Source organism: Ochotona curzoniae, unplaced genomic scaffold (assembly GCF_017591425.1).
Source record: "Ochotona curzoniae isolate NIBS_2020 unplaced genomic scaffold, NIBS_Ocur_1.0 scaffold_2476, whole genome shotgun sequence".
Lineage (NCBI taxonomy): Eukaryota > Metazoa > Chordata > Mammalia > Lagomorpha > Ochotonidae > Ochotona > Ochotona curzoniae.
This window is the reverse complement of record NW_024467095.1, coordinates 20376473-20398441: the sequence shown is the minus strand read 5'-3', so window position 1 is coordinate 20398441 and position 21969 is coordinate 20376473. Positions and strand designations below refer to the sequence as shown.

Here is a 21969-nt window from a genome sequence, read left to right as displayed (position 1 = left end):
CTAAAGTATGTGACCCCCAAGGACATTTTACCATGGGGTGTTGACAAAGGTGACGATTCAAATGTGAACTCTGTTTTTCTTGAGGGTCCTTCCACAAGGTGAATCAAACACAGAGAAAGCCCTGCCTGCAGGGACTCATACTTCCTCTGTTCTCTCCTAGTCATCAAAATAACCCAATCATCACAGCTTTTGGCTTTACTCTGAGTTCTACAAGTAACTACCAAAGTAGCAGACATTTTAGTAGTAGAGAATATTTCTTAGAAATTTCACAACAAGAAATGACCAACTTGTTCGTTTATTGTGGATGCCTTTCCCAAAAGAAGTGTCAGAACATGGAAGTCCTCATAGATTTAAAGAATGAAAAGTGATCTGAAGAACTCTTCACTAGCTCAAATACAAGTAAAGCTCAAGCAGCTTGACATTTGTTGGCTGATATCATTGGAAATCCAAAGACAAAGTAAGCTCTGGGGCTGATGAGTCAGGAGCTAAGATTCATTTTATTGCTGATCTGCTTTCGAGTAAGCCTTCCATATTGGGCGGGTGGCACAGTGGATGCTGAAATGCAATGCATCTCAGATCCATAAATTCCCAGAAAATGAATGCAATCTGTCTCTTTCAACGGGTCTCCTCTAGGACAGAACGAAATCTTCATAGTCATGAACTGCACTTATAAGCACTTCTCATTGGTTGACATGGAGTCTCAAGGCCATTTCTGAAGCTGTATTGGCAAAGACAGTGGGAAGTATTTAGACCTACAGCAGAAATCTGAACAAAGCTGATGCTGTAAGGGTGAAGGGCAGGCAGAAGTGGTGCAGAATCAGTCAGGGTCTGGAAACAGTAGATTCACTGGGTGAGACTTTAAAAAATGTCACTACAGCACCAAGAACTAAACATAGTAAAATATAATCAAGAAAATTAGTAGGAAAAAAAAGCTCCACAAGAGAAGAGTAAGCCAAAGCTCACAACGTGAATTCACCCAGCGCTTGACTCTGAAAAGAGCTTTAAATGCACAATTGCTCTCATGCTCTTTCAGCTCTTGCTTCTGCTTCTCCACCTGCTGCTTCACATTGGCCAGGAACCTCCTCCTGTTGTCTCCCTGGCAGACCCTTTCCCCACCTTGCTGCACCTGCAGGAAGAGGTCATTGCTGAGGAAGGAGCCCTTGAGCTCCTGCTCCAGCTGTGCAATCACAGCCATGAGCTCCGCCAGCTGGGCCTGCTGTTCCTCCCCGGATGCCCAGTTGTTGAAGCCACAGACTCTCCTCCCACACTGCAGGACCAGGTCCTGGAGGGCCCCATTGTCCGTGTTGGTCACATAATCCTTCAGGGACTGGCCCTTCAAGTCTTCCTTGTGGGTGAAGAGGACGACCGTATGCCTCAGGGCCTGCATCCCGAACACCTGCTTCAACCTCTTCACTGCCATGGTGTCTTGGTCCGTGAAGCGCCCCAGCTGGGTCACCAGCAGCAACACGTGGGGCCCTGGGGCAGAGAACAGGTAACAGTCTGCGATGTGCTGGTATGCATCCTGGGTCTGGGTCTTTGCCTCAAAGATGGGGGGCGTATCCACCACCAGGATGCTCCTCCCGTTCCATGTGCCTGCTTCCCGCTGGCATTTCTTGGTCACGGGCTGGGCCTGTAGCTTGGACTTGAAGACCTGCTGGCAGAGGATGCTGTTCCCTGTGGCGCTCTTCCCACTGCCTGTTTTGCCCACCAGGATGATCCTCAACGGTGATGACCCAGAAGTGCAGCTGTCTTCTCTGCCTGTGGGGACCCAGGGTATGCCAATGAGTCCCATGTGCCTTTGGAGAAAACAGCAGATAAGAAGGAAAAGAACCCAGAGGGACCAGCAGCCTGGCCTATTTGAGTTATCAGTCCCTCTGCTCCCATCGCCTGACACCCATGTATAGGCAATCTAGGAAATTGGGAAAGGGTTTGTGGAATAAATTATCCTGCTAAACAGAGTCCTGGGATTCTTCCTTTATGGAATTGAGTTGTTCCACCCTCCCTAGAACCTTCTCTCTACTCACTCCACAGGACATTCAGTGTTTTGATTGTGTTTTGAGTCCACACTTTCCACTTCTTTCATCTCAGCCTGATCCCTGTTTTACAAGATGACAAGGTCTAGTCTGGACAAGTTGCATTCTCTGAGAACAGAGCAGCAAAACATCTAACATGTTCTAGCTCCTGAGCTCCATTTGTCCAGAGGTGAATGCAGTCTTGGGCCTTTCATTGTGAGCCAGGGAAGCTGCCTCCCCGCCCCCGGTGCTGATTCTGTGCCCCTTGCCCCATGTGAAAACCCCTACACAATGCACCTTCTTACCTGTGGGGGAGGCATCTTCTCCTTCCATTTTGTTCTAGAAGGGACAACACAGAGAGATTGTTGACATGGAATTGGATGTGATAGCAGACAAGGAACACTACATTTTATCCAAGAGAAAACTGAGGCGAGAAGAAGAGCCAGATGGAGTCACAAATCAGTGGATGAGCTGAGACTAAAATCCATATCTACAGACTACAGATATTTTCAGCATTAGACCAAGATGCCTGTTGAGGAAAATACAGAAAGACAAACGGCCGGCTGCTTAGGAAACCACAACATGCTGTTGTGGTCAAAGTCAGAGCCCTTGCTGCTTATAACTCCATTCTGGCCAACTAGGTGCTTTTAATTGATTCTCCCAAGAACTGTTTTATGTGAGCAGAGCAACTTGAGCTCTACTTCCAAAATATTCCTCCCCTCTTCAAAAATGGAAATTATTCTCACCAAATTGTGTAGCATATTCAGCAGAGCTAAAATCAAATGAAGAATCTGCAGCCTTATTCTTCAAAGGGCAGCCCATGACTTGGTGACAGGAGATGGGAAATTCAAGAGTTCTTCCCTTCCCTGCAATATTTATGGAATATATATGGAAATTCCGTATCCGCACCCGGGTGTGGGTGCAGCGGGCACTCTATGCATGTCTGGAAATACTTTTTCACAAACAAAATAAGTAAATTCATTAATATCCCCAAGGAATCACTGTCTTAGCTCATTCTGCTGAAAACTTCAGGTTCTGAAAATAGATATGTAACATTTTCAGCTTGCACTTACATGGGCCTTAAGGACATTTGCCTCTTGGTCCTGACTTAGGGACTGAGAAACAGTTTAGAAAGATCCAATTGCCTCATCTGGGAGGCATGGACACTGGTAGAACTAGAGGTGGGGGGCAGAGGGAAGAAACCCAAACGAGCCCTGTTACCTGGTCAGCCATGGAGTATCTTGCCAGGTCGTACAGACGGTCTTGGAACAGTCCTCCCTCCTCTGCTGGATGACCCCTCAGTGGTTTCTTTTGGTCTCGTCATAAAAACACAGAGCAGTGACAGATGAAAACATCGCTCATAAATTACACCTGCAAGAGAGAGGTAGGGAGTAGGAAAAGAATAAGGTTATGCAGATTTCCTCAAAACGCCATGTCCAAAGGATGACACAAAGCCCTCAGGGACGAGAGAGAGAGAGAGAGAGAGAGAGAGAGAGAGAGAGAGAGAGAGAGAGGCTGGTTGTGAACAGCAGTTTCATTTTCCATTTTCTTCATCATAGCTTTGCAGTGCTTTTGTGCAAAATAAATAAATAAGTAGATAGATAGATAAGTTAAGTAAACTTTACCATTAGCACCTTTTAGCTGAATGGAGAGCTGCAGAAACCAACAGCCATCTTGAGGCACAGCTGTCTTTCACTCTTTCACTCTGCAGCTCACGCTTCTCACCGCCTGCTTCCTCTCTGCTCTGGAGAGAGTTCCCTTGCAGGCTGAAAACAAAGGTTGGATCCAACATGCCTTTCCAGGTTCCTCCGCACGAGGAGCAGGCATCTTGCCCCCAGGCATTCTCTGTCCCCCTCTTATTTCTCTGCCACTTGCCCTGTCTTGTGGCGGGTTGCGGGGGAACAACACTTAGTCGGTCCCCCCATACACAGACTTGATGTACCAGAAGGGGCTACCTCTCAAAGGGGTCAGATCCACCCGTGGCTTACTGACCTGCCGTGGAGGTGAGCATGGGGTCTTACCTGCCGATATTCAGGACGATGGGGAGAAGAATAGTGGAACTTGATCAGCTGCTTTCTGCTCATAGGAGAAAACGCACACTGATGACTGGAAAGGGAATCTTGATTCTGCCTGAAGTCGCTACCTTAGCAGCTTCTAGGCTGAGACAGGACGCTTTCTGTTTTGATGACTCGCCTGCCTTTGCTTCTAACCTGCCAGTTGCATGCTCATTTGAGTGTTTCGGTTAAGTTACATGAATCTTGTCTTGTTGATTTGGAAATCCCTTTATGTAGATGTAAAATAATATCTACTCTCCCAGTTATGTTCTGCAACAATGCTCTGCTTCTTTCCTTCCCTTCTTCAAAGTTTTATGGCTACTTGACCCTCCTCTTTTTCTTTCCCTGTGAGAGCTGGCACTCCAAGTGGAAGTGCCTCTAAGGACTTGTAAAAGAATGGTCATCAGTAAAGAAATGGGCCGGCTCTTTTTTCTTAGAGCTACAGAGAGGAAAAAAAAAAAAAAAAAAACAGTCACTATTATTCCTACTCAAGTCTGTCAGTTATCCAACACGGGAAAATGCTACCTTTGTGCTATGAAAATAAACCTCCCCTCTAAACTTCTGTAGAACTGGAGATCGACTTTCATTTTAATAATGTGTTTTCCTGCTAAGGAGATGCAAGTTCAAATCTTGTCATTCCTAACAGGTCTAAACATTTACAAGATTTCCTGGACATTCCCCAAGGGGCTTCCTAATAAGTACCTCTTCTATCACAGACATGTAAGTAACAAAATAAAGCAAAACAAGAAAAAATACTCAGAGCATGAGAAATCTCACCTCGTTTTTCAGGTGCTACTTAAGCTGAAATGATCTACCGTTGCCGAACATCTTGCAAATACCGCCCTCTACTGTTCATCTTTTTAAGTTTGCTACCGTTGTTTTGGGGGATTCTATTTGATAGAAGGCAAACTTCATGCAACATGTAAGATCAGTAACCCCTTCAATGCTGTTTTTGCTACATCTCAGAGGGTTTGATATCATTGTTCATATTTCATACGTTCAGAAAAGTTTTTATTTTTCTTATTAATTTCCTCTCTGATTCATCGCTCACACACTAGCACCGTTTGCTTCAGGAACGTCTTTGATTTTCCTTTTCCTTTTTTCAATGACACATTTGTCATCCAGTAGCATGTTGTTTAATTTGTTGTTGTAAATTTCCTATTTTTCTCTCTGCTGTTGCTTTTGCTTTATGGCTTTCCATTTACGGGGAAGCATAGCAATTGTGTAGTAGAGACCGTCCCACACACAGTACGCGCGTCTCCACTTCCAAATCAAGGATGGACTCCCAATGAAACTGTTGAATGTGTCTTGACATTGGACGGTGGACTCTTCGCCAACGTCCATGCTTACAATGCCACAATATATTTAAATAGCAAAATGAAAGACTTACGACTGATTGTGAAGAACTATACTACTGTAATGACATGGGGGAAGTTACTCGGGGGAGGGGTAGGGATTTGGGGATGAAGGAGGGAAATCCCAGAGCCTATAGAACTGTATCATAGAATAACAAAATAAAACAATTAATTAAAAATAAGTTAAAAACCTTAAAAGTCATCGATCATAAAGAAAAAATATGTATAAAAATAGAACAAACTTTATGGATTTCACAGATACAGTTTTAAGAGCATAGGGGCCGGCACAGTAGCCTAGTAGCTAAATCCTCACCTTACATGTGCCAGGATCCCTTATGGGCACTAGTTCATGTCCTGGTTGTTCCACCTCCCATCCAGCTCCCTGCTTGTGTCCTGGGAAAGCAGCACAGAATGGCCCAAAGCCTTGGGACCCTGCACCTGCATGCAAGACCCAGAAGAAACTCCTAGCTCCTGGCTCATGGATTTAGATCAGGTCAGCTCCAGCCATTGTGACCACTTGGGAAGTGAAACAACAGACAGAAGATCTCTCTGTCTCTCCTTCTCTCTGTAAATCTGATTTTCCAATAAAAATAAATAAATCTTTTTAAAAAAAAATAAAGAGCATAACAATATTTCCCACCCTCACCTCTCTCCTTCCCTTCCTCTTCCATTTTTTTTCTTTTTACAAGGATATACACTCTATTTTTTTTATAATCACAAGTTACAAATAGAAAAACCTCTGTTCCTTAAGTGTATAGACAAGGGATCTATAAGCAACAAGCTTTTTGCTCAGTCTAGAAAGCTTAACAAATGTTCTCCTGGTAGCATCTATCATTTTTACCAAGTCTTCATTTCTCAAGCCATTATTTAAGAATTTATTGTTTATGTCTAGGCAAAAAAAAAATACACACAGTGGTTTTTCTAAATTATTTATAGTTGCCAAAACTTGGAAGCAAGCAAGATATCATTCAGTAGCTGAATGGATAAATTGGATACATTCAGATACCATGTTAATCAACACTGAAAAGAAATGAGCTAAGCAGGCCTGAAAAGGATATTTTAAAAACATAACTGTTTCTTGCTAACAGGGTGGAGCCAACATCAAATGTTACATACTGTGTGATTCCAACTCTAGACAGCTAGGAAGGGCACAGGAGTCGAGGCAGTGGAATGACAGAGCTCCAAGCTTCACAGAGCCGGGTTTCAGAGCAATGAAATCACTGCGTGTGACACCCTAACGGCAGACACAAGTCACTACACGTGTGTCAAAACCCATAGGACGTGCAACACCAAGACTGAGCCTTAAGGCAAGCTATCGCCTGGAATTTGTGATAAAATGTCAATATTAACTCCTCTATTACAACCAATGTCCTCTGTTAACACAAGACGTTACTAACAGGAAAACTGAAAGGGCGGAGAGATGGAACATGTAAGAACTCAAACTTTCCATAAACCTAAAACATAAACTGTTTTTTTTTTTTTTAATAGTCTGTTGCTTAGGCAAACAGTTAAGGCACTCACATCTCACATTGGATTATTTAGGTTCAATTCCTGGCAATCATAATGAGTTAAATGGGTGTCTGCCATTCACAAGAGGACTTAAATTCCTGGCTCCTGGGCTCCTGGCTCCTGTTCTAGCCCCCTGCCCAACCACTGAGGAATAAATCAATGAATGATAGCTGTCAGTCTAATGAGCTCTCTCTCTCTCTCTCTCTCTCTCTCTCTCTCTCTCTCTCTCTCTCAGTCCCCTACTCCTATCCCTCTCTGTCTCCCTCACATTAAAATAAGTAAGTAAAACCTATTAGTTTGCAAAGGTGGCATGAAGAAAAGATGGGATAGGGGAGGAGTGTTGGAAAGAACTTGAGATAGAGAAGAAGGCAGAGGTGAGACAGGATTTTAAGAGGAAGAAGTAAAGAAAAGTCAAAAGCCAGAGAAGAAAAGGGAGGAACAGCGGGATCATTTTTGTGCAGCAAATCCCCACCCTGCGAGACCTTAGCAACATATTGGAGAGACAGATAGCAGAGAGACCAGAAAAGAAGGAAGTTTTAAATGATTACTAACGCTGTATACTAGTATAATATGCTGATAATCTTTTCCACCTTACTCTGGTACTAATAGCTCAGAGGACACATTTCTAGTCCTCAACAATATTTTAGCAATGTGTCTTTTTAATTTTTGTTGATTTATTTTTGTTGAAAAGGCAGATACACACACACAAAAAGGAGAGGCAAAGATCTTCCATCCACTGGTTCACTCCCCAAGTGGCTGCAACAGCTGGAGCTGAGCTGATCTGAAGCCTGGAACTGAAGCATAAGTAAATCATAAAATTTTCTCAACTCAAGACAGGTCAGAAAATGAGAACATAAACAAACAGATGGGTTAGAGCTCAGCGTGGTGGCCTAGCAGCTAAAATCCTCTCCTTGAACACGCCGGGATCCCATATGGGTGCCGGTTCTAATCCCGGCAGCTCCACTTCCCATCCAGCTCCCTGCTTGTGGCCTGGGAAAGCAGTCGAGGACGGCCCAAAGTCTTGGGACCCTGCACACACCTGGGAGACCCAGAAGAGCTCCTGGCTCCTGGCTTAGGATCAGCACAGCACTGACCATTGCGGTCACTTGGAGAGTGAAGCAGCAGATGGAAGATCTTCCTCTCGGTCTCTCCTCCTCTCTCTCTGTATATATCTGACTTTACAATAAAAATAAATCTTAAAAAAGATAGATGGGTTAAATTTAAAAATCAGCTAACAGCATGGTAAATTTTAATTCAATTATATCAATCGTCATATTAAACCTGAATTGTTGAAATATACCGGTTTAAAAACAGAGATTGTAAGATAGGACAAAAGCAAAATCAATGAATACGTTGACTGAAAAAGCAACATACTTTGAGAATAGAAAGATTGGGGCCAGCGTCCTAGGGACCAGCGCCTAAACCTCCATCTGGGGCGCCAGCATCTCCTATGAACAACAGTTCACATTCTAGCTTTTCCACTTCACATCCAGGTCCCTGCTTATGACCTAGGAAGGCAGCAGAGCATGATGCAAGTTCTTGGGCCCCTGCACTTAGGAAGAGAATCCAGAGCAAAACTTTTGGCTCCCAACTTTGGATCAGCCCCAGCTCTGTCTATCTGGGGAGTGAACTAACATATACAGGATCTCTCTCTCTCTCTCTCTCTTCCTCTCTCTCTTTCTCTGTTGTGTTTCTCCTCTCAGGAACTCGGCCATTCAAATAGAAATAAATCTTTAAAATTTTTAAATGAAAACATAAATGAGCTAAAATTTTTAATGCTAAAAATATATACCATCAAGCAAAATACAAAGGCTGGCGTCACTATACTTACATTAGAAAAAAAAATTCAGAACAAAAATATGATCAAGGATCAGAAGGAACTATCAAGGATGAACGTTCAGCCTGACAGTCAAGGACCAGTTAATGCACTTCTTGGCTATCAGCAGTCACCTGGGCGGTCCAGTCCAGGAGGAAGCCAAAGGGAAAGGGAAGTTAAAAGCAGGAAGCTGCAAATTTAAATGATTTTCTGGGGAAGCTGGAGGAGTTGCAGGAGTTAAAAGAATTGCAGGGATTGAACCCAGGGTCCCTGAAATCCAAAGATCTTCTGGGGGATCAGGGATAGAAATTTGGGAACTAAAGGGTGTACGTGTGGGTGGAGAAGAATTTACAGCAGATGAGCTGCCACTTCCATTCTGATTTCTGTGCTTGAACCTTGCATATTTGATCAGATTAAATATTTATTTTTAGATGCAATAATCAGAATACTGTTTTAGAATTATCTGATGAAATATTAACAGATGACAGTATATGGTATTTAGAAACATCAAATAACCAGGAGAAGGGGGGGATTTAAACGAAGCAGAACTGTCAGGTGCCACTCTTGTCTCCTAGTGAGAGCTACATCAGTGCACTACACTATTTTTCTCTATCTCAGTATATTTAGAATTTCAGACTTTAAATTTTTGAGAGATATTAACAAAGATTTATTAACACTCAATGTTTGAATTTTTTCCAAGCATACATGCGGTACTTCTGAACCCCTCGGTGAAGAGTTACAGACACAATTGATAGTCATTTGACAGATTTTATTAAGGTTTTGTTGTTGTATTGCTTGGATATTGTGCCATCAAACAACCCTGATAACAGGCCGATAAATCCTCTTGCAAGTCAAGAAGTTCCACTATTTTATTTATGGAAACATATTGTGTTTCCAAAAATGAGAAGATGGATGTATCCATTAATAAGGAATTAAAAATTAATGAGATCACAATATGGTTTTTGGCATTCATCTTGGAAGGAGTACGGAGAACTGACTGGCATCGCTATAACAACATCCTCTGTTCATACTGACTTATTTATATGAACAAGGCTTTCAGCATTTGTACTGATGAAGGTAAGAACAGCACTGGATCTAATGCTCAGCATTTTTCATCCTAGCAATGATGCTATCTGTGCAACATCCTTCCCAATTCCAAAACCAACCAATTGCTTCATGAAGTTTTGTGCTGCTAATACTTCAACTGAATACAGAAAAAATTAGAAATCCTGTGGTAACAGAACATTTTAAAATTTGCATTTGTATTTTTGGAGTAGACATGTATGCTAATCAAGATTTTGCAAGCATAAAAATCTATTGCAACAAGAACCAATTCTGTGAGCAATAAATGGACAGCCATGGAGGTAAAGAAACAGGATAGGGCCAGGCACAGTGGCCTAGCAGCTGGGGTCTTCGCCTTGAACCTGCCAACATCCCATATGGGCGCTGGTTCTAACCACGGCAGCCTTGTGTCCCATCCAGCTCCCTGCTTGTGGCTTGGGAAGGCAATTGAGGAATGCCCAACGCCTTGAGACCGTGCACCCATGTGGGAGACCCAAAGAGGCTCCTAGCTCCTGGCTTCAAATCAACTCAGCTCCAGCCATTGCGGTCACTTAGGGAGTGAATCATCAGATGGAGAATCTTCCTCTCTGTCTCTCCTCCTCTCTGCATATCTGACTTGGCAATAAAAATGAATAAATCTTTGGGGAAAAAAAAGAAACAGTGTAAAATTTCTGTTGGAAAGCAGCTTGTTGAAGAGAGAACTTAGATTTCTGGGGAAAAATTAATGCATCCACAGCAATAAAATTTGAAAACTGTTGCCCACAAAAATCCTTGCAGATTCATGAGATGCTGCATTTATAAGAAAGTGAGTAGCAGGGGAAAAAAAAAAACAGATACAACCCAGGTATCCATCAACAGTATATGAGACAAAGAGATTGAAGAATATCAATACAGTGAATAATATTCAACAGTAAAAATTAACAAGTATCAGTTATCTGCACTGATGTGGATAGCTCTCACATTCATTATGGTAAACAAAACAAAAAAAAACACTTTCTTTAAAAAAAATGTATTTATTTTTATTGGAAAGGCAGATTTACAGAGAGAAGGAGAGATAGACAGAAAAATCTTCCAGCCACTAGTTCACTCCTCAAAGACCACAGCTGAGTCAATCCCAAGCCAGGAGCCAGGAGCTTTGTCTGGGCCTCCCACGAGGGTACAGCATCCCAAGGCTTTGGGTCATCCTCTGCTGCTTTCCCAGGCCACAAGCAGGGAGCTGGATGGGAAGTGGAACAGCCAGGACATGCACTGGAGCCCATAAGGGATGCCAGCACTTGCAAGCAGAGGATTAGCCAGTTGAATCATCACACCAGTTCCAAATCTTCTCTTACCAAATAATCAGATTTCTCTCTTTTTTTTCTTCAGTCAAGATTAGTCACCAAAAAAAAAAAAAAAGAAGAAGACAAAGAAGATCATTATTTAGTGCAACAGAGACATATATGTTAAGCCATAAAGGACAGCAAGGCAGGGGGCTTTTGATGACAGCAGCTCCTACGCCACCTGGAATGCTCACATTCTATGTGGGAGCGCCTGGGACGAGTCCTGGTTCTGCTCCTGATTCCTGCCAATGCGCATCCGAGGAGACAGTGGGTTAGAGCACTTGGGTCCCTGTACTCATGCAGAAGGCCTGGATTGGGTTTCTTTCTTTATTTTCTTTATTTTTTTTAAATTTAGGAGGCACACAACTACATTGATAGACAGACAGGTAGACAGATAAAGTGATATCTCCCAACAGCTGATTCACTCTACCAAGTACCTGTAACAAGCCCTGTGTCTGAGGTTGTTGGTCAGTCGCTCGCCCTCTCTAATTAATTTAATCTTTTTTAAGGTTATAGAAAACTGAATCAAAAAATATGCTTATTTGGTGCAAAAAGTCTGAAATTCGTGTAGTCTTTCTGTTTTTGTTTTGCCACACTGACTTTTAATGGACTTTTCAGAGAACCCCGGAATAGTCTTATCTCACTTATTCTGCTGTTTGGATTTTCGCAACTGCTGCTTCTGCTTGGTCTGCTTCCCAAGCAGCACGTATAGTTGTCCACCGTCCTCCCACCGTCCTCCTTGGTCAGACGCTCTCGGCCTTTTGCTCATGCCTACAGAGGGGAAGGCAGCAGGCTGCCACAGCCTCGACCTTGTGGGATCTTCTCAGGGCCGTCTCCCAGACTGGGGCAGTACAAAGATTCTGAGTCTATCAGGCTGGGATGCACAACTGCTAACATGCCCAAAAAGAACTTTTCTCAGCGTATCCACAGCCCGTCTACTGCAATTCTAGCGTCGGGCTTTTTCCGCCCTGGCCTGACCACGCCCTGTCTTCTCCTAGTTTCTCAGGTGAAATCATGATAAGAATGGCAATGGAATGCAGAAGTTCGCTGGTGCCTATGCATCTTTATCATATCAAGTTTGCTGGTGCTTGTGTAATGCTTTATTCCGAGAAATCACACTTCATTGTTAAACGTAATCAATTCTCGCCAGTAGGTGGCGTGCTCGGACTAAACGTGCTGCCCATTCCCTTCCTTTCTTTGGCTCAATTCTCCGCCTTGGAGGCACAATTTCTTGGTGTTCAATGACCTGTAGGGATTTTTTTTTTTTCCCTTTGTCTCCAGAACCCAGAAGAGTTCACTTCTGTTTAAGGCACTTTCCATTAGGCTTAAATCACCACTGTTAAAAGCAGCGAGATTTGTTTTTACCATGTTTCTAACTTCGTAAGAAATTTAACTTGCTTTATTGTAACATTTTTTATTCAGACGCTGTTTTTGTTTTTACTAATGCTTTTCACAAAGTTAAATAAAATAATTTTTTCGTTTTTAATATTTATTATGTATTTGTTCGAAAGTCAAAGTGAAAGAGAAAAAGAGAGAGAGAGGCTCACGCCCCAAGTGGCCTCAACAGCCAGGAGCCAGGATCTCTGTCCAGATCTCCCACATGGATGCAGGCGCCCAAGCACCGGGCCTCCTCCGCTGCCTTCCCAGGCACGTTAGCCGAGAACTGGATAAGAAACAGAGCAGCCAGGACTCTGGTGCAGCTTCTCTGCTGCATCAGAAACGCTAGTCCGGGAGAAACTCATTTTCCATAATCTCCAACCTTGACTTTCCATGTTGGTGTTACCGTGATATTGAGGAATGCAGGACTTACAGGAACACACGTATGTTAGAGCAGACATTTCTGGATGGCTCTCCATTCCCACCCTAGTTTATTTGTTTCTTTGTTTTTGTTTTAATCCCTTGGCTTTTTTTTTTTTTTAATGATACATTTCTACAGGCTCTGGGCTTTCCCCTCCCCATACTTCGTCCCCTCCCCCTTGATTTCCCCTAGTTTATTACAATAGTATAGTCCTTCACAAACAGTCTAAGTCCATCATTCTGCTATTTAAGTGTATCCTGATATTGTAGGTATGGACAACGGCAGACAGTCCAGCATTCTCTTGTCAAGATATATTGAACCATTTCATTGGAAGTGGAGATGTATACTGAATTGTATCTCCACTACGCTCAACTGAAACTTAACAATGCATGCTATACACAGCTCCGCGTTTTGGTCCACCTTGTGAGCAGCAGGACACACCCTTAAACAGCGTGTTCCGTGTTCCGTTTGCACCTGCAGCACAGGTGAAGTAAAGATGCGGATGACAGATTTGCCCCTGCTTCTCTAGCATGGACTTTCCCCACGCTTCCCAGTCACTGCACCTTTGCTCCTGCCTTATCCTTAACACAAAGTTCTTTTCTCCAACCCCTGTTGTCTAATCCCACTCCTTATTCCCTCAGGTTTTGACTCAGACACCAGCCCTGTTTCTTGCTTCTTTATGTGCCATCTATCATTAGTTCCAGTCAGGTAAGTCAGCTTCCTTCTGATGCTGCTGCACACTTCTTGGGTGTTGCCCAGAGATGCTTGTCTTCCTTGGTGTGCAGATTGCATTGCACCTGCACCAAAGGTACTACTCTTTATTTCCCTCCCAGATCCCTGTGGGGAAATTCCCCAAACCTTTTTCCAGACACAATGCAATATGATCCGTGAGTTCTCCCCTCTTCATAAGAATTTGACCCATTGCATCTGTTGCATCCCATTGAAAGGGGAAATTTTCAACCTTGTGTTACCTCTTGAACCCAGCATTCATGCCTACCCAGATCTTACCCCCAGAGCCTTACAGTTTATCCTGCCCTGCGAATGACCAATGTCCTGAGTTAGGAAAGCAACCGATTCCAGGAACGCACAACTTTCAACAATTGTGAAAAAGCTGACTGCTGGTGGATTTGGGTACCGAGGTGGGTGGGCTGGGACAGTGCAGAGACTGAGTGGACTCCATGGCCACCGTGTTTTGGGTCATCCTGCCTGCCAGGTAACTCTCCCTGCCTGGATGCAAAACATTTCCCCCATATAGATATCGACGTGACAATGACCTTAATCTGAGATGCAAGTCCAAATTACTCCTGGAGCGTTTCACATGCAGATTCAGGTTCCCTTCCCCAACTGATCTCATAAATCTGTCTAGGGTGACACAAAGAACATTTGAATTATGTAAGTAACTTGACACAGGTATATAGCCATATATAATGTATACACATAATACTTACACTAGTTCAAATATTCAAAGGATATCAAAGGGTAGACCCTTAAAATTCTCCCCGCACCCGGGCCTGGCACAGTGGCCTAGTGGCTAAAGTCCTCGCCTTCAACATTCCGGGATGCCATATGGGTGACGGTTCTAATTCCTGGCAGCCCCGCTTCCCATCCAGCTCCCTGCTTGTGGCCTGGGAAAGCAGTTGAGGACATCCCAAAGCCTTGGGACCCTGCACCCGTGTGGGAGACCTGGAGGAAGTTCCTGGCTCCTGGCTTCCGATCGGTACAGCACCGACCGTTGCGGTCACTTGGGGAGTGAATCATTGGATGGAGGATCTTCGTCTCTGTCTCTCCTCCTCTCTGTATATCTGGCTTTGCAATAAAAATAAATAAAAAGAATCTCTTCCCCCATCTTTTCCTCCCAGCTTCTAGCTGTAACTAATAGGAGCAGCTGCTCCTACATCCTACAAGCTTTTGTTACATTTAAAATGTGTTAAAGTGTTTCTTTTCAACCCTTTCCTTGTAACGACAGACTACTGTACAACTGTTCTACACAGTATTGTGTTCACATAACCAGCTTTTTAGGGTTATCCTGCACTGGTCCATCTGTATTCCTACATGGTCCTCCAATGCCAGAAGCTATCCTAATTGAAACAGTACCCTATTTGGACTCTCTTCAGTCCTTTTCCATTACAGACACTGCGGGGATGTACACTTGTAATTTCACTAGCAGACTCTTTTGATCTCTCTCAATTCTAAAAGGGAAAAATCATCCTATTATACATTTTAATCAATTTCATACAATAAAGGGCTCCATTCTAAAAGCACATCTGAAGAGTCTTTGACAAACACGTCCATCTGTGCAACCACAGGTGCAGTCAAGATCTAGGACATTTCCATGTTGCCACGTTCCCTGATGCCCCTCTGCAGTAAATCCCCAACCACTGGGCACAGCAGCTGCCAATCTGCTCTCAGCAACTATGCCAGGAGAGTGTTAATCTGCATTGCTCTCATTGCAAGTGAAGCTCTTAGGGCCCAGTGCCATAGCCTCATGGCTAAATCCTCACCTTGCACCCACTGGGATCCCATATAGGCACTGGTTCATGTCCTGGCTACTTCACTCCCTTTCCAGCTCCCAGCATGTGGCCTAGCAAAGCAACAGCGGAAAGCCTTGAGACCCTGCACCCATGCGAATGACCCGGAAGGATGTTGTACTATCTGCCATTGTTTGTACCCACAATGTCAGGATACACTTAAGGAACAGAATAATGGACGTATAACTGCTTACGAAGGACTATTCTGTTGTAATAATATAGGTGAAATCAGTGGAGGGGGAAGACAACTTGGGGAAAGGGTAAGAACAATCCCAGAGCCTATGGAATTATGTCATAAAATAAAAAATATTTTTTTAAAAAAAGGAAGCACGCAGGAGTGGTCCCTTGCCCACCCTACACACTGCAAACGGGAACGCAGAGGGAGCTGCCTCATTCCCTGTGGAGGCAAAGTGAGCAGGGTACAGAGTGGGATGTCCAAAGAAACTGCTCCAAGCCCCCAGCTCATTCAGATCATCTTCAGCCTAAAAGACAGAAGTTCTAAAATAACACAAGTAAAGCACGCATCATAAAGTGAAGAATTGATAAGCCCAACTGCACTAAAACTAGAAGCTTCTGACTAAAACAAAAACTGATAAAGAAAATGAAATGATACGATAGGGCCCGGTGCAATAGCGTAATGTCCCAATCCCAGCAGCCCCACTTTCCATCCAGCTCCCTGCTTGTGGCCTGGGAAAGCAGTTGAGGACGGCCCAAAGCCTTGAGACCCTGCACCAACGTGGGAGACCCAGAAGAGGCTCCTGGCTCCTGACTTCATATTGGCTCAGCTCCAGCCATTGCAGTCGCTTAGGGAGTGAAGCATCAGATGATGAACTCCCTCTCTGCCTCTCCTCCAATAAAAATAAATAAATCTTTTTCTAAAAAATGATAAGCTATATAATCTGATAAACTGTTAGCACATTAAAAAGCACCAATGTGCAGAAGGTTGTATGTTAAACCATGCAAAACTGCCATTTCTGTAGACCAAAAGTGATTAACTACCGGTAATTTCCTGTAAAGAACCATTATGAATCATTAAGGCAGAAAATCCAGGAAAACATGGCTAAAGATTTCAGCAGACACTATGTGTAAGAGAAATGCAAATAACCAATGAACATAGGGAATATACTCGACCTGATCGATATTCAGCTGAAATCAAATTAAAATATAGCAAGATAGCATAAACTAAATTCGCTACATTTAACAAAATAAAAATCCTGACAGTACTGAGTGTTGATAAGAACTGACAGCAGCAGAACCCCTTGTACACTTCTGGCAAGAATGTAAACTTGAGCAGCCATTTGGAAAGCTATGCATGACTAGTAAAGCCTGAATGTCTGACGAATGACACCATAGCCACAGCCCAAGTTGTACACACAGGTGCACAATGTAAACAGGCCATATTCACAAAGGACTGCGGGACCATTGTTCATACTATCCTCAAATTTGACTCTTCAGTGAAACAGCTACGTTAATCACTGCAACTTTGCTAAGTAAGGACAACAGTGAACAATCCACAACTACATGAAATGGAGCAAAATATCACACCCACCCACACAATACTGCTATTACTTGAGCAGGGCTGGTCCCCTTCTGAAATTCACACTGAAATTTGATTGTCATTGTGGTGGTGATGGGAGATGAGCTTTCATGGTGTGATGGAGTTGTTAAGAATCTTCCTTAAGTGCAGATCTGTGTGTAACTGGAACAGGAGTAGGGCCAGACTGGGCCAACAACACTGGGAGGGCTCTGGCCAGGTAGGCTGTGACAGGGGCTGACTCCATCTCAGAACTACACATCTGTTTTCTGAAGTGTGTGTCCTGGAGCAGATGAGGCAGATGGGGGCGGGGGAGGACTGGCCCAGGATGAGAAAGCATAGCACCCACCTAGCCTGCAATTCTGGGCAGCAGATGCACAGCAGGTGTTGTGGTAGTGCCTGATAGAAAAGAGAGAAGATGTCCAGTGTGACCACGGTTCCTTTTCCAAGACGGACAGTTCCTTTCTCATGGGACTGGATGAGTTATTCAGGGAATGATTTGTTGTATAGGAGGGCCATCCCTCATGTTTTGTCCCTTCTGTGTAGGTCAGCTTATCCTGCAGGAAGGATAAGCTATAGTATTTTATTATAGTGGCAGCTAATTGACAGAACCTGTGGCCAGATCTGAAGACAGCAATGAGAGGCAGGTATGAAAGTTTGCTCCTATGCTGGCTCATCGCCACCATGAGCCAAGGGACCCGGTCTCAGCTTCCTGAAGATTGCAGAACAGAGCCCTGACTCACTGCAGGGAGTTCTCCCCGGAATACACCACGGTTATCTAGGACAGCTGGCAAGTGTCTCTCAGGACTCCAATAGGGAGCTTGGGGCATCTGGCCCCAGGCTGGCCACAAACCAAAATTCACAATTATGCGGTCTTTCACAGTTCTCACTCTACCCTGCGCCTGAGCAGGCTGGCCTTATGGACTACATTCTTGGCCACAGGGGTGTGTTTGTCTCCGGGTTTAAACCCGCCAGCAGGCCCCAAGGTCACAGAGGATGAGGCAGTGGTGTTCTTTGACTGTAGAACCACCGGAGACAAGCTGGCGAGGAATGTCTGCTTTATTATACACAAGTTACAAGTTTTAAAGGTTAAGGAAGGAGAGGGCAGGAGGGCATCTTCCAACTGTCCTCCCACCTACCAAAGATGCTGTAATTGGTTATAAAGCATGTCTATTTCCCTTGACCTTCTAGTCATGTCAGAGGTCATGCTCCACGTGTATTCCCCTTGACCTTGTACTCCTGTCAGGGGTCACACTCCACGTGTAGGGCTGGAAGTGGTGCCGCAGGTCACAGGTAGGTAAGCAGTGGGCCATGCCCACCAGATAGCAGGCAGGGGCTCAGGGGTAATTGTCCACAGGTTCAGCTGGTGGATGAGTCTGGTAGGGAATTACCCAGAAGTTTCTCTCCCTGGCTTCCTCTGGGCCAGACCACAGCCTACCAGGGCAGTGTTCAGCAAAGACCACCCATCCCACTAAGTGGCACTACCCTGCAAGTCCCCCATGTTCTGGTAGCGGCTCCTTCCCCTTACCTCTTTCCTGTAGAGATAAAAGTGGCATCACCTTCGCTAGCCTCAGAGAATGCCACCATGCTATAACTACATTGAGCGCATCTTCCTTTTCATTTAATTTCCAGATGAACAAAAGCTAACTGCTGAGCTTGTGACAGTGTGTAATTAGTTTTTGATTAATTAGAGTGTCTGTGATGACAGCATCCCGTATGAATCCTTGTTCAGGTTCCAGAGGCTCCATTTCTGATTCAGCTCCCTGCTAGTGTGCCTGGGAAAGCAGCAGAAGATGGCCCAAGAGCTTGGGTCCCCGCTACCTACATAGGAGACCCAGATGGAATTCTTGACTTCTAGCTCCTGACTTGCACCTGGTCTAGCCCCAACCTTTGTGAACTTTTGGGGAATAAATCTCTCTCCCTCTTTTTGTAACTCAGCTTTTCAAATAAATAACTGTTTTAAATGTCCATAGCAGATTGGGGATGTAGGTCTGAACATCAGAGTAGTCTAAAGATACATTCAGTACTTATTTCCAAGATGTGGAAAGAATGACAGAAGCCAGGAGTATAGATATGCTTCCTAATACCACACTATTCGTTGAGAAGCAGATCAATGAACATTGATAATGGTAATGCTGATTATTTCTTTTAAAAAAAAAGAAGAAGAAACTGACCATTTTCTTAGAATAAAAAGAAGTACTTACTTATTTGAGAGGCAGAGTCACAGGCAGAAAAAGAGGAATAGACAGAAACAAAGTGAGAGGTGTTTCATTCATCAGTTCACTCTCAAAATGGTTCCAACTCCTATGGCTGGGCCAGGCTGAAGCCAGGAACAAGAACTTCATCCGTGACTCCCACGTGGGCACAGAGGCTGGCCTCCTACTGCTTTCCCAGGCATCTCAGCAGGGATCAGGAGTGAAGCAACCAGATCAGGATCTGTGCCCGTGTGAGATGCCAGTGTAATCCACTAGGACACAGCACCAGCCCCAGTGCTGACCATTTCCTGAGCAGTCAGGAACTGTTCCAAGAACTTCATGGTGAGTACTTCGACCTCACCTGTTATCATACACTCAGCAACTTCTCCTAGGCCCTTGCCGGTGTTACTCCCGTTTACAACTCAGAAACTAAAACGCAGAGAATTTCAGTAATTTTTCCCAAGGCCACACTCACGGAATATGTCATAATTGAGGTGAGAAACAAGACATTGTGATTCTAAACCTTGGCTTTTCATTGGCCATTTTACTGAATAAACAACTCAGTCCATCAGCCTATGTGAAAGTTTCACTTTTTTTCTTTGAGAACAGGTAGCCTTAAAGATAAGGCTAGAATCAACCACTCTTCCCCCCGCCTCCCCGACTATCTGAAGTCACATCTGTCCATATCACTGAAGGAGCCCCAAGCTTTGCCTCCTTAGGCCAACATTGAGGTAACCACAGAGGGACAAACTCCTTTGACCAAAGCAACTCCATCCCAGATGATCTGCATTTCAAATTAAGGAAACAGTTTTTCCAGAACTTCAATCCAGGGGTGACTTGCACAGTGAGAGGTGTAATGCAAATGTCACTCTGCCACTTCTTGTCACAAGACTCCACGGGCTCAACACAGACCCAGGAGAAAATCCAAATTCTCCCTTTCCAGTGTTCCACGTCTTCCCCAGTCCAAGCACCGGAGTGTACACCCTCACAGTCCCTCAGCACACCACTGAGGGGCGAGCCTCTACCCCATCTTCAGCGTTACACTCTGAAAATTCAAACATGCCGATTTTTCAAAAAGATGTATTGATTTACTTACTTATTTGAAAGGCAGAGTTACAGAAAGAGGGGAAGAGAATCTCTATCCACTGATTCACTCCCCAGATGGCCACAAGGGCCATAACTGGACAGGTCCAAAACTAAGAGTCAGGGGCTCATCTAGGTTTCCCACATAAAGGCAGGGGCCCAAGCACTTGTACCATTTTCCACTGCTTTCCCAAGTGCATTAGCAGGAAGCTAGATAGGAAGTGGAGCAGCCAGGACATTACCCATATGGAATGTTTGCAGAAACTTAGCCAACTATACTACATAGGGAATACCCATACATCCAGACTCTCTAATCAACATTTTGCTTTAGTTGCTTATCACAGATCTATTCATTTATCCATTCCTTTATCCATTCTTATGCAAAGTAAGCTGTAAACATCTGTTCACTTACCTCTGAAAGCACTTCAGTCTGCATATCATTAACTAGAGTTTCATATCTATTTTAATGAACACCCAGTGAAATGCAGATACTTATTCTTGTTCCATCTTAAAACAACACACTTTTGTCTCATAAATCCACATTCTGCCTACACTAAAGTCAAGCTGTCAGCACCCCCAGGGGCTCTAAAGGGATTATCACTGCCTTGCCTTTTACATCTTCTAGAATATTCTTTGGCTCATAACCCCTTGTTGCCATCACATTCATCTCCTGTGTAGTTATTCTCCTATTCACTTTAATTTCTTGCCTTCTTTTTATAAGGACTTTGTGACTGTATTAGACCCACCCGGATAATGCAAGCTCCTCTCCCCTCATAGTAAGAACCTCAATTTAGGAGCAGGTATTTAAAATTCATAGGCCTGTTGGTTAAAACATCAGTTAAGACCCCTCCTCCTTTACAGTCCCATGTCAAAGGCCCTGGGCTCTGTTGCAAGGCCCCACCTGCTGACTCGTTTCCTGCTGATGGTGGCCTTGGGAGGCAGCAGCTGTTGACACCCTACGTGGGAGACCTGGATTGCATGTCTGGATTTCAGCTTTAGTGAAAGAATTTGGCAAGTGAGCCAGTGGAGGGAGGGAAGGAAGAATGGACAGATCTCTCCTCTAATAAGTTAATAATTTTAAATGGCTTACAGTCATGTATGTAATTAAGCAAGGATACATTTTTGTTTTAATTCCCAGATTAATCACAACCCGAACAGTAACATATTCGCTTGTTTGGGAGAACAGGATCTGATCGCCTTCTTGGGGGGCCATTATTCATTATTTATTATAATGAGCTTCTGCAAATGCACACACCAAGCTCGCATTAAAAAACAAAGCATTGGGCCAGCACTGCAGTGTAGTAGGTAAAGCTGCCTCCTCCAATACAGGCATCCCACATGTGCATTGGTTTGTGTCCCAGCTGCTCCACTTCAATCCAGCTCCCTGCTAATGGCCTGGGTACAGCAATGGAGAAGGGGCCAAGTGTTTTGGACTCTGTTCTCCATGTGGGAGACCTAAATGAAGCTCCCAGCTCTTGGCTTCAGCCTGGCTTAGCCCTGGTCTTTGTGATGCATGCCCATGTGGGCCTCCAGTTGTGGTGGAGAGGGTCAGATATGGAGGAAGGTGAGTGGGACAAATGCTCTAGGTTTTTTTTTCCTGTGTCCACAGGGTAACATGGGAGGGGACCACTCCTTACTCATAGCACCCAGGGCTGGGGGATGGTGTTTTGACGACACCTTAGAGACCCCGAATGTTCCAAGGGT

At 44.2% G+C, this 21969-nt stretch overlaps 1 protein-coding gene across 9 annotated transcripts; it reads right to left on the bottom strand.

Moving 5' to 3' along the window:
• Nucleotides 1-279: 279 nt before the first annotated feature.
• On the bottom strand, nucleotides 280-4587 carry LOC121170783 (GTPase IMAP family member 5-like). Of its 9 annotated transcripts, XM_041002073.1 has the most exons (6): nucleotides 4034-4586; nucleotides 3638-3778; nucleotides 3234-3383; nucleotides 2759-2878; nucleotides 2318-2351; nucleotides 280-1796 (listed from the first exon to the last, which is right to left on the bottom strand). In XM_041002073.1, the coding sequence occupies exons 4-6, from the start codon at nucleotides 2832-2834 to the stop codon at nucleotides 887-889; spliced, it is 1020 nt and encodes a 339-aa protein (XP_040858007.1). In that variant the 5' UTR covers nucleotides 2835-2878; nucleotides 3234-3383; nucleotides 3638-3778; nucleotides 4034-4586; the 3' UTR covers nucleotides 280-886. The 9 variants fall into 9 exon arrangements, with proteins under 9 accessions (XP_040858007.1, XP_040858014.1, XP_040858013.1 ...); XM_041002080.1 differs by lacking the exon at nucleotides 2759-2878 and having other exon boundaries at nucleotides 4034-4587; XM_041002079.1 differs by lacking the exon at nucleotides 2759-2878 and having other exon boundaries at nucleotides 280-1758.
• Nucleotides 4588-21969: the final 17382 nt, after the last annotated feature.